This window comes from Macaca thibetana, chromosome 2 (assembly GCF_024542745.1).
Source record: "Macaca thibetana thibetana isolate TM-01 chromosome 2, ASM2454274v1, whole genome shotgun sequence".
In the NCBI taxonomy this organism is placed as follows: Eukaryota; Metazoa; Chordata; class Mammalia; order Primates; family Cercopithecidae; genus Macaca; species Macaca thibetana.
The window spans coordinates 87,662,464-87,678,456 of NC_065579.1; the positions used below are offsets into that span (position 1 = coordinate 87,662,464).

At 43.3% G+C, this 15,993-nt stretch overlaps 1 protein-coding gene across 10 annotated transcripts in view; it reads left to right on the forward strand.

Moving 5' to 3' along the window:
• LOC126948402 (kelch-like protein 24) overlaps positions 1–15,993 on the forward strand; it is a 172,850-nt gene that overhangs the window by 123,826 nt on the left and 33,031 nt on the right. For all 10 annotated transcript variants that reach the window (XM_050780153.1, XM_050780155.1, XM_050780154.1 and 7 more), the window contains 4 exons: positions 1,605–1,712; positions 2,507–2,689; positions 12,686–12,944; positions 13,857–14,018. In XM_050780153.1, coding sequence (XP_050636110.1) covers positions 1,605–1,712; positions 2,507–2,689; positions 12,686–12,944; positions 13,857–14,018 — 712 coding nt within the window. The remainder of the gene's footprint in view (positions 1–1,604; positions 1,713–2,506; positions 2,690–12,685; positions 12,945–13,856; positions 14,019–15,993) is intronic.

Consider the following 15,993-nt stretch of genomic DNA (forward strand, 5'->3'; position numbering starts at 1 on the left):
AACATTCATTTGACAGCACATTCCTGTCTTTTCTGTATTTGCACCACCAAGAAGTAAATATACAAATGGCTCCCAACTTACAGTGGTCCAACTTACAATGTTTTGACTTTACCCTAGTGCAAAAGCAATATGCATTTAGTGAGCCCTCAGCTTACGCTGGGGTTATATTCAGATAAACCCACCATACGGTGAAAATGTGCGAAGTCAAAAATGCACTTTTGGCCTATGATGTTTTCCCCTCATGATGGGTTTATCCAGACATAACCCCATCCTAAGTTGGGGCGCATCAGTGTTTCCTTTTCCATGTGTTAACCTTTTACCTCCACAGAGTCTCTCCCCTGCTCCCCTTTTTCTGGGTAAGCAATCCTTTAAAATTTACAACTCCAAATATGATCTGACCTGTTCCAGTCAAATGACTAGTGCCTGACACAGCATTTCTTTGATTTAGACGCTAATGATGATACTGAATGATTTTCTGCTCCAAGGCGAGGCTGTTCTCTAAATTCTGTGCAGTGTGTTGGCACTGTTATATGAATGTCTGAATTATAGTAATCTTGAAACTCTTAACTCTCCTGGTTTAATTTTTATTGTTTCTTGGTGATCATTTTACTCTACAGCCTTCAAGAAGTGTTCTTTGTTTCTGAATTTTGACAGATTGCCTCTGAGATTTGCATTTTGTGTTTGAGAATTAAAGAGAAACTACGGAAGTTTTGAATGTTGACTTTTGTTGTCTTTGCCTGTGCCAAATTATTCAAGTTTTTTTTTTTTGTTTTTTAAGTTTTTATTGAAAAATTTTCCTTTGTATTCTAGGTGTTCATTGAGTAAATTTTACAAATCAATTGTGAGTACTATTAAAAGAGAGTATTTACTGAAACATTGCAGCTGCCCGCTTCTTTCATTTCTTTATTTAGTACCTAGGCTCCAGGGATATAAAATAAACTAAATACAGTCCCTGTCCTTTAGTGGTTTACCAACTATCAGGGAAGACCAATAAAGTCAACCAAATATTAGGGGTAGTAAGTTAGAAGTCTTTCCAGCGTACAGCAGGACACAGATGAGTAGATTGTTTCCAAGTTACAGCTTTTTTTTGCATTTGGTTTCTAAAGCAATGTTAAAATGCAGGTGTAGAGGCTTGGAAGACCCCAGGGAGTTTTAGGTTGTTTTGTCTTTTGTTTCTTTTCTTTTTTTTTTTTTTTTTTTTGAGGTGGAGTTTTGCTCTTGTCGCCCAGGCTGGAGTGCAGTGGCGTGATCTCAGCTCACCACAACCTCCGCCTCCCGGGTTCAAGCGATTCTCCTACCTCAGCCTTCCGAGTAGCTGGGACTACAGGCATGCGCCGCCACACCCGGCTAATTTTTGTATTTTTAGTAGAGACGGAGTTTCTCCATGTTGGTCAGGCTAGTCTCGAACTCCCAACCTCAGGTGATCCACCTACCTCGGCCTCCCAAAGTTCTGGGATTACAGGCGTGAGCCACAGCACCCAGCCAGTCTTTTGTTTCTTTATATTGCTAGAGAATGTCACAGGTTTGTATTAAATACAAGTGACTAGATGATCTGAAATCACCCATTTATCCTGATTGTAAAATATGTATTTTTACACACACAGCAGGAGGATTCTTTGTTTGCATCTATGCCACCTCTTTGCCCAATTGGGAGTCACCCTAAGGTTCAAAGCCCCAAACCTATAACAGGAGGACTTGGAGCTTTCACAAAAGTAAGTATGTATTAGGACATTATCCCAGAAGTCATAGTACTTTCTGTGGCATGTTGGAGTTGATTGACACCACCCCTACAACATGTTACTTTTTTTTTTTTGAGACGGAGTCTCACTTTGTCACCCAGTCTGGAGTGCAGTGACACGGCATCAGCTCACTGCAACCTCCACCTCCTGGGTTCAAGCGATTCTCCTGCCTCAGCCTCCCAAGCAGCTGGGATTACAGGCACGCACCACCGCGCCCTGCTAATTTTGTATTTTTAGTGGAGACGGGATTTCACCATGTTGGTCAGGCTGGTCTCGAACTCCTGAGCTTGTGATCCTCCCACCTCGAACTCACAAAGTGCTGGGATTACAGGCATGAGCCACCTCGCCTGGCCTATCAACGTGTTACTTTTTAGTAGGTCTCAGCTTCTTATTCTGAGATGTGCTTCTATGTATTTAATGATGTCCTCAGGGCAGCCCTTGGAGTCCAGCAAGATGGGAATTCATGGAGCACAAACAGTGTGTGTGTTTCTCTCTGCTGTCATTTGCCACAGTCTCTAAAACAAGTAACTGTGTTATTACAGGAGCACAGAATCAAGTTCAGATCCTACTATTGGTCCCTTTAATAGCTGGTATGGACTGTGTTTAAGTAGTATGTGTATTTACCCTTCTGGTGGAGTCATTCTTTACAGATCAAGTTTCATCAATTCATTAATCCCTGCAAACAGAAAAGATTCATATATTAGCAGCTTTATAAAATGGGATGTCTATGGATGTTTATTCAGTGTCATGATCATGTTTGTTGCAAGGTGATCATCAAACAGGAACCTGGTGAAGCACCTCACGTGCCCGCAACAGGAGCTGCCAGCCAGTCACCACTCCCGCAGTATGTGACTGTGAAAGGGGGTCACATGATAGCTGTGTCCCCTCAGAAACAGGTCATAACTACTGGAGAAGGGATTGCCCAGTCAACAAAGGTTCAGCCCTCCAAGGTTTGTGTTGGGTAGAGGTGGGAAAGTTCACATATAATTGATGATGTTTGCCTAAATAATTGACAGGTGCTGAAAAGATTCAGGGTGTCAGGGTTGCTGATCCCGTAAGAACCTGTGGGTGAAAGCCCAGCTGGAAAAACAAGTCCATTGGTGTGAAACTCTTCTACTCCTGTAGTAATCATTGGCAAGAGCCGGGTTATGTATTACAAAGGATCCAGGAATGGTCCAAGAGGCAGGGGAACACTGCTGTCTCTGGCAGTGAAGGCAACTGACTCATGGACACAACTTTCTACTTGATTCATCTCTAAAAGGGATCCGCTGTTGTCCTGTTTATTTCTGATAGGAGAATGCTGTAGTTTATACCTCTGATGTTTGGGCTGTTATCTGTTTAATGATTCTTAGCTTTTGGTAGAGTTCATTTTTTTTATAATTTAGAGGTATGGGAGAATTAATGTATTGAGAGAATTTTAAAATAGCACATAGAGGCCGGGCATGGTCACTCATGCCTATAATCCCAGCACTTTGGGAGGACGAGGCAGGCAGATTACCTGAGGTCAGGAGTTTGAGACCAGCCTGACCAACATGGAGAAACCCCATCTCTACTAAAAATACAAAATTAGCTGGGCATGGTGGCACATGCCTGTAATCTCAGCTGCTCAGGAGGCTGAAGCAGGAGAATCACTTGAACCTGGGAGACAGAGGTTGTGGTGGGCCGAGATCGCACCACCGCACTCCAACCTGGGTGACAGCGAGACTCCGTCTCAAAAAAATAGAAAATAAAAAAATGAAATAGCACATAGAGCCATGTTTTCCTCAGTCAGTTGAAATGTAGCCATGCATCACCTAATCATCATTCTGAGGTACATTCTGAGACATGTGTCACTAGGTGATTTTGTTGTGTGAACATCACAGTGTACTTAAATCTAGATAGAATAACTAACTACACACCTAGGTTGTATGGTGTAGCCTATTGCTTGTAGGCTGTAAACCTGTTCGGCATGTTACTATTGAATACTATAGGAAGTTGTAATAGGACAATAAGTATCTGTGGATCTCAACATATCTAACAAAGAAAAGGTACTGTAAAAATACACTGTTACAATCTTATGGGACCACTGTTACATAGGCAGTCTGTCATTGACTAAAACATCGTCAGTGTGGTAGATGACTGTGGAATCAATATTGAGTGCTTTTGTATGCTTTGCTTGTATTTATACATTATCTATAATCCACACACAACCCTGGAGGGTGGGGATTTTCACCCCTGTTTTACAAATGAGGAAACTGTGGCTCAGAGTTTGAACAGCTTCCTTGGAGCATTACAGCTAATAAATGACAAAGTGTTTAAACTCAGGCCTGCTAACTCCAAGTTCTCTATTCCAGAACTAATGAAAAATAGTTGTCTCTAACCTCGGTATACTTTTAGAATATCGGGGTTAAATTATCTCAACCTTTGGCGGGTATACTCTAAAACTATTAAGATATGGGCTGGGCACGGTGGCTCACACGTGTGAGCCACCCATCACTTTGGGAGTCTGAGGCGGGCGGATCACTTGAGGTCAGGAGTTTGAGACCAGCCTGTCCAATGTGGTGAAACCCCGTCTCTACTAAAAATACAAAAGCCGAGTGTGGTGGGTGGCGTGCACCTGTAATCCCAGCTACTTGGGAGGCTGAAGCAGGAGAATCACTTGAACCCAGGAGGAGGAGGTTGCAGTGAGCCAAGATTGTGCCACTGCTTTTCAGCCTGGGTGACAGAGGGATACTGTCTCAAAATCAAAAAACAATGGTCGGACGTGGTGGCTCATGCCTGTAATCCCAGCACTTTGAGAGGCCGAGGCATGCGGATCACCTGAGGTCAGACGTTGAAGACCAGCCAGGTCAACATGGTGAAACTCTGTCGCTACTAAAAATACAAGAATTAGCTGGGCATGGTGGCGAGCTCCTGTAACCCCAACTACTCAAGAGGCTGAGGCAGGAGAATTGCTTGAACGCGGGAGGTAGAAATTGCAGTGAGCCGAGATCGCAGCATTGCCCTCCAGCCTGGGCAACAAGAGTGAAACTCTGTCTCCAAAAAAAAAAAAAAGATTATTATATAGATGTTTTTCAGCTTGAAACCCAGCCTACCTGTCTAAGGAAAATGAATTGTTTTGAGAAGAATCCCCCAAAATAGACAAAGATTTTAGATATTAGGTAGAGATTAGGATCAAGTTAAAAATTCATAGTGAGGGCTGGTCGCAGTGGCTCACGCCTATAATTCCAGCACTTTGGGAGGTCAAGGTGGGTGGATCGCTTGAGGTCAGGAGTTCAAGACCAGTCTGGCCAACATAGTGAACCCCGTCTCTACTAAAAATATAAAAAATTAGCTAGGCGTGGTGGTGGGTGACTGTAATCCCAGCTACTCAGGAGGCTGAGGCAGGAGAATCGCTTGAACCCAGCAGGCAGAGGTTGTAGTGAGACGAGATCTTGCCATTGCACTCCAGTTTGGGCAACAAGAGTAAAACTCCATCTCCAAAAAAAAAAAAAAATTCATAGTGTTATCGGTGGTTCTAAAATCTGTAAGTTTATTAACTACTTTCTCAGACTTACCTGGTTATAAGAATCATCTGCTTATAGCTACCTAGGCCACCATCTCAAACTTAACGAATCAGAATCTTCTTGAGATCCCTGGGAATCTGGGTTTTTAATTTTAATAAGTGTCCCTGCTGATTCATCTGCTTAGGCAGCAGATTTAGGAATCATGATGCTACAGCATCACATTTGATTTTGAGGCATTTATAGCCAGAATGACTAAGACAGGCATCCCCAGCTGCTTCCTAGTGCTCCCACTGTGGTTCTGGCTTCAGGGGTAAGAAATCTGCCAAAATCCCTTAGTAAATCAGTTATTGTCATCTGAACTTCCTGTTCAGGCTTGTCTTATATGTATCTCAAAATCTGTTTTGCTTCACGTAGGGATATATGGTTTTACCGATTTCTGCTTTGAATCTCCTTAGCATTTCTGTTTATGTTAGAAGCTCTTGGATAAGTTAGTTTCCATTTTTTGCACTTTGCATATCGCCAGTCCACTCCTCCAGTGATGCTGAGCAACTGTACTGACGGGTCACATGGCCACCTACTTAATGGTAAATGTAAGGTTGGAGGAAATAGTTGGGTGTGTGCCAGAATGGCCTAAATATAGTTTAAGGGCATCTGAAAAGAAAAACCACAGCAAAGTGTGAAAGAACTGTAGAGAAGCAGTAGGGCATGAGATGATACCACTGTTTATCCAGGAAATGGAATCCATGATTAGCAGTTGAGATAAGGAGCTGTCTGTAAGTACAGACTGTTCCTGGTTATTGCTGAAGTGCATTCCTAGAAACTATGCCAGAGAACAGGCTGGGTGTGTGGTTCATGCCTGTAATTCCAGCACTTCGGGGGGCCGAGGTGGGCAGATCACCTGAGGTCAGGAGGTCGAGACCAGCCTGGCCAACATGGTGAGATCCTCTCTCTACTAAAAATACAAAAATTAGCTGTGCGTGGTGGCGTGTCCTTGTAATCCCAGGTACTTAGGAGGCTGAGGCGGGAGAATTGTTTGAACCTGGGAGATCAAGGTTGCAGTGAACCGAGATCACGCCACTGTACTCCAGCCTGGGAGACAGCAAGAATCCATCTTAAAAAAAAAAAAAAAAAAAAAAGTATACCAGGAAACAGGAGGGTGGCAAAAAATGGCACTGTTTTACCCTCCATGCTACTTTGGGACAACAGAAACACAGCTGATCTTTTTCCTGAAAGTGGGAAGAGGTGCTGCCTTTGCCATGAAAAGGGACAACTGAGGAATAAGTCGTTCCATATTGGAAGGAAGCAGTGTGTTAAAGTAAAAGCAGCATGAGCTTTGCAGTTAGAGCTTGTTGCAAATCTCAGATCTCAGCCACTCATTACTAGTATAACCTGTGCAGGTTCTGAGCCCTGGTCTTTCAGGGTTGTAGAATTAGAGATTGTATATGAAGGACCTACCTAGCACAGCGCAGGTGCTCAGTAAATAGTAACTAATGTGAGTATCAGGGGTATCCATGCCTAAGTACCATGGTAAAGGTTATCAGTGAGCACTTAACTTGTAAACAGCCATATTTTTTAATATCTGGAGGGAAAATCTCAGATACAGACTCTTCCCCTTCGGTTTGCTGAAGTAAATTCTGACTTGCCAAAGGTGTGTGTAGGAAACAGGGAGGGCAGAGATAAAAACATTTAATCAAAGCATGAATTGAAGTTAAGTGTATAGCAAATATAAAACAATGGGCGTTTGCTTTCTCAAGTTAGAAGGAAATTAGCAATAGAGGATTATTGAATGGGAAGAGAATGAGAAGAGTCGGTAGGTGAATTCAGGCTCTAGGCCGAAAGATGTCTTTTTGGTGGTGGTTGCTGTTGTGGGTTTTTTCTTTTGTTTTGTTTCGTGACCATAAGTCACCGTAGTCTCAGCCTCCCTGCGCTCCAGCAATCCCACCTCAGCCTCCCAGGGCTACAGGTGACACCACCACACCCTATTAGGTTTTTTATTTTTGTTTTTTTCCCTATATTTTGTGGAGACTGGTTTTCACTATGTTGCCCAGGCTGGTCTTGAACTCCTGGGCTCAAGCAATCTGCCTGCCTCAGCCTCCCAAAGTGTTGGGGTTATAAGCATGAGCCACTGTACCTGGCCAAAGTACGTTGTTTAAAAAAACTAACAAACTAATGTTAGGTAATACTGTCTTATTTAAGAGCCCTTACACCTTCTTAGTGGTGTCCATAATCAGCTGCAGAGTTTTTCCCAACAGAATGCAGACTTCTTCGTTCTCCTGTTTTCCAGAAGGAAGGTAGGGAGGTGGTGGTGGCCATCTCCCAGGCGGTGTGCACATTGTGGATAAGCTCTGCTAGTAAAGACTGCCCTCCAGTGGCTGACTTGGGATACCAGGTTTCTTTTTGAGACAGTCTCGCTCTGTCGCCCAGGCTGGAGTGCAGTGGTGCAGTCTTGACTCACTGCAACCTCTGCCTCCTGGGCTCAAGCTGTACTCCTACTTCAGCCTCCGCGGTAGCTGGGACCGCAGGCCCGTGCCACCACGCCCAGCTAATTTTTTTCTTTTTTTTTTTTCTTGAGCTGGAGTCTTGCACCGTCGCCTGGGCTGGAGAGCAGTGGCGCGATCTTGGCTCACTGCAGCCTCTGCCTTTTGGGTTCAAGCAATTCTCCTGCCTCAGCCTCCCAGGTACCTGGGATTATAGGCGCCCACCACCACGCCCAGCTAATTTTTTTGTATTTTTAGTAGAGACAGGGTTTCACCATGTTGGTCGGGCTGGTCTCAAACTCCTGACCTCGTGATCCGCCCGCCTTGGCCTCCTAAAATGCTAGGATTACAGGCATGAGCCACTGCGCCTGGCCATTTTTTTGTATTTTTTAATAGAGACTGGGTTTCACCATGTTCGTCAGGCTGGTCTCGAACTCCTGACCTCTAATGATCCACCCGCCTCGGCCTCCCAAAGTGCTGGGATTACAGGTGTGAGCCACCATGTCCAGCAGGATACCAAGTTTTACCAGGCTCTTGGAGAAATTGTGTATCATATCCTGAAAACTTTGAAGCAGTTGGCATAAGAAGGGAAAAGCAAGTCGGGTGCATATAATTTGAGGAAAGAAATTGAAGTAGGTCTAAAATGTGTGTATTGTTTTCCTTAAGTTCTTTCTTTGTTACTTTAGGAACATAAAAGATTCTGTGTAATTTAACTTGTGAAATAGGTTATTAAGTTTGATATGTTTAGGAGGTATGAAGACTGCTATCTTAGTTAAGAGAAAAGTTCAGCTACTACAGCAGAGAAACCTGAACACCAGAACCTTAAGTAAGTTTATTTCTCTCACCCAGTCGTCAAGAATCTACATTCCTCCTGCCTTTCCTTTTTTGCTCTGCCATTCTCAAAATTTGACTTTCAGCTTGTGGACTAAGAAAACACTTCATCTCATGCCTCCACGTTCACACTTCTTGCCAGAAGGAAGGGAGCAGGGGGAGAACTGAGGGCAGACCCAGCCCGAAAGTTGCACTCACTTCTGCACACATCCCGTTAGCCAGAAACCAGACGGCCACTCCTAGGTCCGGGAGGGCTGGGAAATAAGAGTTGTGATTCCATGTGGCCATTCCCCCAGCTGAAAACTGGGGGCTCTGTTACATGAGAGGAGAAGGAAATAATAGATATTGGGGTTCAACTAGCAGTTTCTGCCATACCCCCAAAAAGTTTTGCTACATTAAGGTTTTTTTTTTTCTTTTGTAAATATACAGAAAAGTTCTTTATCAGTAAGAAGGGTTTCCACATTTCCACATCACTAGGAGGATGACCTTGCCCTGCTCTGTGGCTACAGAAACTCTACAGGTCCCTGCAGAATGAAGTTCATGCAGTTAGAACAGAGATGTAGGCCAGGTGTGGTGGCTCATGCCTGTAATCCCAGCACTTTGGGAGGCTGAGGAGGACAGATCACCTGAGGTCAGGGGTTCGAGATCAGCCTGGCCAACATGGAGAAACCCCATCTCTACTAAAAATACAAAATCAGCCAGGAGGGGTGGCGCGTGCCCATAATCCCAGCTGCTCGGGAAGCTAAGGCAGGAGAATTGCTTGAACTCAGGAGGCGGAGGTTGCCGTGAGCCAAGATCGTGCCACTGCACTCCAACCTGGGCAACAAGAGCAATACTCTGTCTCAAAAAAAACAAAAACAGAGATGTAGATGTGGGTAATAAGGGATGTTTCAACCAAACCAGGAGAGCCAGGGGGAATTTGTCTTCATTCTAGGTTAACTTGCTTTTTAAAATTGGTTATTTTATTTTGTTTCTTCTTTCCTTCCCTCCTTTCTTAAACATACAGAAAAGTAGAGAGAATATTGTGATGAATCTCACTTGCCTATTACCCAGTTTCAGCAATTAACAGCATTTTACTCATCTTAATTTCTCTTCCTGGAATATTGTAAAGCAGCAGGCAGATCCCAGTGTTGTATAATTCACTCAAGATTAATTTCTGTTTCACCCGCTGAATCCAGAGGTTGAGATCGAGGTCTCTGCCTTGGCCAAATGCGGAAGACAGCCACAAATGTCTGTCCTTTGGCTGTCCTTTGCTGGTCTCCACGTCCCCTTGTGGATTATTATTCTTTAGTTGAAGTGTTGTTATGAACAACAACAGCTGTCTTGTTAGCTAGGCATCCTATTGTTCTCATTTTGCTTCTGATTTTGGGGGTAAATGTTATCCATATCTATATCCATATTATAGATGAGGAGGCTGATGCTAAAACTCAGAGAGGTTAAATCACTTACCTAGCTACTAACTAATAATAACTAACCTGGGACACCAGATCTGTCTGCTTACCGAAAACTGCACTGTTTCCTCTTTGTGACACTGTGGTTTATAATACTTGATTAAGGTACTGTTTTCTTTTTTTTTTTCTGAGAGGAAGTCTTGCTCTGTCACCAGGCTGGAGTGCAGTGGCGCGATCTCAGTTCACTACAACCTCTGCCTCCTGGGTTCAAGCGATTCTTCTGCCTCAGCCTCCCGAGTAGCTGGGGCTACAGGCGCCCGCCACCTCACCTAGCTAATTCCTTGTAATTTTAGTAGAGATGAGGTTTCGCCATGTTGGCCGAGACAATCTCGATCTCTTGACCTTGTGATCCACCCGCCTCAGCCTCCTAAAGCGTTGGGATTACAGGCATGAGCCACCGCGCCTGGTCAAGGGACTGTTTTCTTTACATCAGCTGTGTTATTCGAGTACATGGTAAATGTATTTTACTGTACTCACAGTCTTTGAACAGAAACCATGTACGATATAGTAATTTTTTATTTAAAACTTCCTACTTATCAGTTGCATATGGTTTATCATTTCATTCTACCTTCTGAATAACCTTATTTTAAAATTTAGAAATACTCTAAAATTCCAGCAACATAGGTAGAGAATTAAGTAATCAGTATGCCCATATCCTCCACCCCAAATTTACATATTCATGTTTACTTCAGATCTTTTTTCTCCAAATAAAACGTTTCTGATAAAGTTGAAGTCCACTTTGTTCTTCCCAGAGGCAGCAAGCACTGTCATGACTTTGATGTGTAGCCTTCTACTCCGTGCACTTCATTACATGAATACATGGTCATAGGAAACATCATGTTGTTTGTGTTTTGAAGGTTTACATAAAAGATATTTCTACTTACATTTTTCTGCAACTCCCTTTTCACTTTCTTATTCTTCCACTCTGTTTATACTATTATATCCCTAATGTATATAGTTCTAATTCATTTATTTTTAGTATGACCTTTCATTGTCTGTCTTATGCCACAGTTTGTCCATTCCTCTATCTGTAGACGTTAAGAATGGTGTTGCATGCTGGAGACATTAAGGTTGCTGACAGCTTTTGGTAAAAATAACGCTGTGTTGGACATTGTTGTATACGTTCCCTTGAACACGTCTGTTTCTCTAGGATATACACCTAAAAACAGAGTTCCTACTATATGGGGGTATGTGAATTTTCCGTTTTAGCAGATAGGCCAGTACCTCTCTGGAATGGCTGTCCAAATTTATCTTCCTACCAGCAGTGAGCAAAAATTCCTATTTTCCCCACAGCCTCTAGTAACTTCTTGGTGTTATCAGACTTTTAAGCTTTTTTTTTCCCCAATCTGATGGGTGATCCTGTTTGTCTTTTTTGCCTTAAGAAGGTAAATCATTTACATTTCTTCTAACCTTGTGGAAGTCTGTTCATCTAGTTTCTGGTGAGAAGTTCTTTTTATGAAATAAAGAGCTGAGGAGTGGAAAACACTGCTCCAATTTGCCATTCATTCAGTGTTTCCTTTAATTGAACATCCTATTGTTGACTTTGTTTTAAAAACACTCCTGAGTATTTTCTTAAAAGAATTCATTTTACTTTTGAAACTAGATACTTCTAATTTTCATTATTTGGGTACTGGGGTCTTTTTTTTTTTTTTTTAAACAGTTAAATATTATTATTATTTTTTGAGACGGAGTCTTGCTCTGTCGCCCGGGCTGGAGTGCAGTGGTGGGATCTCAGCTCACTGCAAGTTCCGCCTCCCGGGTTCACGCCATTCTCCTGCCTCAACCTCCCCAGTAGCTGGGACCACAGGCGCCCGCCACCACACCTGGCTAATTTTTTATATTTTTAGTAGAGACAAAGTTTCATGTGTTAGCTAGGATGGTCTCGATCTCCTGACTTCATGATCCACCCACCTCAGCCTCCCAAAGTACTGGGATTACAGGCATGAACCACCGCACCTGGCCTAAATATTATTCTTGCTTTTTTTTTTTTTTTTTCCTTAGACAGGGTCTTGCTCTGTCATCCAGGCTGGAGGGCAGTGGTATGATCACGGCTCACTGCAGCCTTGAACTCCTAGGCTCAAGGAATCCTCCCCTGCCTCAGCCTCCTGAATAGCTGGGACTACAGATGTGTGCCACTGTACTGGCTAATTTTTTTTTTTTTTAGACAGAGTCTTACTCTGTCACCCAGACTGGAGTGTAGTGGCATGATCTCCGCTCACTGCAACTTCCGCCTCCCAGGTTCAGGGGATTCTTCCACCTCAGCCTCCAGAGTAGATGGGACTACATGTGCATGCCCCCATGCCCGGCTAATTTTTGTATTTTTAGTAGAGACTAGATTTCACCATGTTGGCCTGGCTGGTCTCGAACTCCTGACCTCAAATATTCCTCCTGCCTTGGCCTCCCAAAGTGCTGGGATTACTTAAAGGCATGAGCCACCATGCCCAGCCAAACTTATACTTCTGAATTTCCCAAATTTTCTATTAAAGTAAGTTATAAAAAGTAGCTTAGGTAAGACAACAATTGTTAAGATTCTATTATTGTAATACCCAAGTGTAAGAAATACGGTTGCCGTTCACACCTGTGTAGGTAAGTTTCCTAGATGACCGAATTAGGCTGCATGTATTGTGTGCCAGTCTTTGTTTTGCTCTTTGCCAAAACAGTGACTGCTATTCTACCGTTGGACTCTGCTCTGTTTTGAACAGGTTGTCGGGGTACCAGTTGGGTCTGCTTTACCTTCAACAGTGAAGCAGGCTGTGGCGATCAGTGGTGGCCAGATCCTGGTAGCCAAGGCCAGCTCTTCTGTCTCCAAAGCAGTTGGTCCAAAGCAAGTTGTGACCCAAGGAGTTGCGAAAGCAATTGTGAGTGGAGGTGGAGGAACCATTGTTGCTCAGCCAGTGCAGACCTTAACCAAGGCCCAGGTCACTGCCGCTGGTCCTCAGAAGAGTGGATCCCAGGGTTCAGGTAAAACGGATCATCACTGGGGGCCCTTTCAGCAGAAGCTCTGTCCAGTATTTCCTTTGCTAGTGATTTTATTTGCTATTTGATCTTGTCTAGGAAAGCCTAGTTAGGTTGATGCTATAAGAAGTGTATTGAAATGTTTGTTCTTTTTTATGGACATTTCACATAAAGGTCTGTAGGTATTTAGCTTTAAGTTTACACACACACACACCATTTCTCAGTACCGTGGGGGATTGGTTCCAGGACCCCCTACTGCAGGTAGCAAAATCTACAGATGCTCGAGTCCCCTATGCAGATCTTCTGGTGTACTTTTACATCACCTCTAGGTTGTTTTAATACCTAATAACAATGTAAATGCTGTGTAAATAGTTGTTACACTCTGTTGTTTAAGGAATAATGACAAGAAAAAGTCTGTACATGTTCAGTACACATGTACTCATCTTTTTTTCTCCCAATCTATGGGGATACAGAGAGCCAACGGTACTTGCCAGTCAGGAGCACAAATTTGCCCTAACTTTGACTTTAAACAAATGGGGGAAAATATGTATTCCTCCATAGATAGGGTGATTGTTTCATTAATTGTCCAAACCACAGTATTTATGAGAGTAAAAAGAGTCACTGTTAATAATTACAATGGGACGGGTGTAACCTAGAACTGTTTTAGGCAGAACCAGGACATACGGTCACCCTATTATATACAAATATAAAGAGCCTCTGGCAGGCTTTTGTGGTCTATAAATTATTTTTTAGTTAGCAGGATATTTAAGAATATCAGTCTTTAAAGCACTGTGCATCTGGGAAACAAACTTTGAGTTTATTGCTTGTTAGTGTTCTAAAATAAGATTTCATTGCCTTTTTAGAGTGTTGCCCTTAGTTTCAATTTATCTTACAATTTTTTCTCCTTTACCATTTTAGTAATGGCAACATTGCAGCTGCCAGCCACTAATTTGGCCAACTTGGCAAATTTGCCTCCTGGCACTAAACTCTACCTAACTACAAACAGCAAGAACCCTTCAGGAAAAGGAAAACTGCTGCTGATCCCTCAGGGAGCCATCCTGCGAGCTACAAACAGTGCTAGTAAGTGAAACCGTTGGGTTGAATCGTTTGGTTGTTGGTTCTGTGTGTGTGTTCATCTTGTCCACCTGAGGGTAGTTCTTACCTGTTTCAGAAAGCATTTCCGTAACTCTGTTGGGTGGTGTAATGGTAGCATTTGCCCAGATGGATTTAACACATAACGATAATTTAACTAGAAGTGGATTTGCTCCTCAGCATTTGGGATCAGGAATGAATTACACTGGAGAGAGATGGCTAGTGAGGCTGTTAGGAGAAAGCCATCTACAGGAACCATGAATGAAGTGGTGTCTGAAAATTATCTGGTGATACCTGAGGGAAGATCCATCTACTCAGAGAAGCTGAAAGTCTATTTTTGGGGACAGGTTGGCATAGGATTGGAATCGAGTGCGTCCGTTTGGCTTTGTTTAGATGGGGGTCCCCAACCCCTGGGCCGCACAGCACGAGGTGAGTGGAGGGTGAAGGAGTATTACTGTCTGAGCTCTGCCTCCCGTCAGATCAGCAGTGGCGCTAGATTCTCACAGGAGCGCAAACCCTGTTGAGAACTGTGCATACGAGGGATCTAGGTGGCGCACTCCTTATGAGAATCTAATGCCTGATGATCTGAGGTGGAACAGTTTCATCCCAAACCACCCCCCACCTCCTGCCCCAATTCATGGACAAATTCTCTTCCATGAAACTGGTCCCTGGTGCCACAAAGCTTGGGGGCAGCTGGTTTGGATGTATTCCTTACTTCTGCTAGGTTTAGAGGTGGAAAGAGAAATACAGACTCTGCCTAGGTGTATAACTCTTAAAGCCCCATGGAAATGAGGCAGTTTATTTGCAGTTACAGAAACTTTTGCTTTGACGTATCGAGAAAAACAATTTGGGCAGTGTTGAAGAGGATAGGATAAAAGGAAATTATTTCTCTCTGAATCAGAAGTAGAAAGGTATAGCATTCAGGGTCATTAGAAGTTAACCGCCCTTGCCAAAATGCAGTGTGTCAGCTAACCGTCCTTGTGTTCATTGACCATGATGGGTCAGTTCCACTCTCACTTGGTATTTTTTCCTCATACCTAAGCAGTGGTATGTCCAAAAGTTAAATATATAAGAAAAGCACAGTATAAATATAAATATTTCAGAAGTCATCCAGGGAGCTACTTAGATTCTTGTGATATTCTTGGGGCAAAAATAAACCATTGGGAAGGAAGTTGTTGCGATAATCACTGGAATGAAGGTGGAGAAGGAAATTGGAAATATTCTTGAGTGAATATTCATAGTGCAGGTAGTTCAAATGCATTATCTCACCAAAAGAGAAGGAAAAAGAGTTTTGACGTGGGATTTGAAAGGCAAAGAAGAATGGGGTCCTGGGGTCATTGTAAATGAAGGAAAGTCTTCATTTTTCCCAAGACAGGGAGACAGCATTGAGCACTGTAAAGTGACACTAAATTCCAGCAATTCACTGACATTGAATCAGATGCCCAAAAGTTGGGAAGCACCTATCTGAGCACATTTAAGTGTTGATTAAAATACTTGGCTAGAGGCTAGGTGCAGTGGCTCACACCTGTAATCCCAGCACTTCGGAGGGCCAAGGCGGGCGGATCATGAGGTCAGGAGATCGAGACCACCCTGGCCAACATGGTGAAACCCCCTCTCTACTAAAAATACAAAATTAGCTGGGCGTGGTGGCACGCGCCTGTAGTCTCAGCTACTTGGGAGGCTGAAGCAGGAGAATCACTTGAACCCGGGAGGCAGAGGTTTCAGTGAGCCAAGATCTTGCCATTGCACTCCAGCCTGGCGATAGAGTGAGACTCCGTCTCAGAAAAATACTTAGCTAGAAAATGTCAGTAGCAAGCCTTCTCTTGATCTCCCATGACCACGTCAATGTATCTTCATTGTACTCAGAGCCGAAATACAGTCAGTTGTCATGCAGTTGAAAGGAAATAGATTCTGATCTAAAAATCTAGGAAGTTCTCCTCACTCTTGTCACAGGATAGGTAGA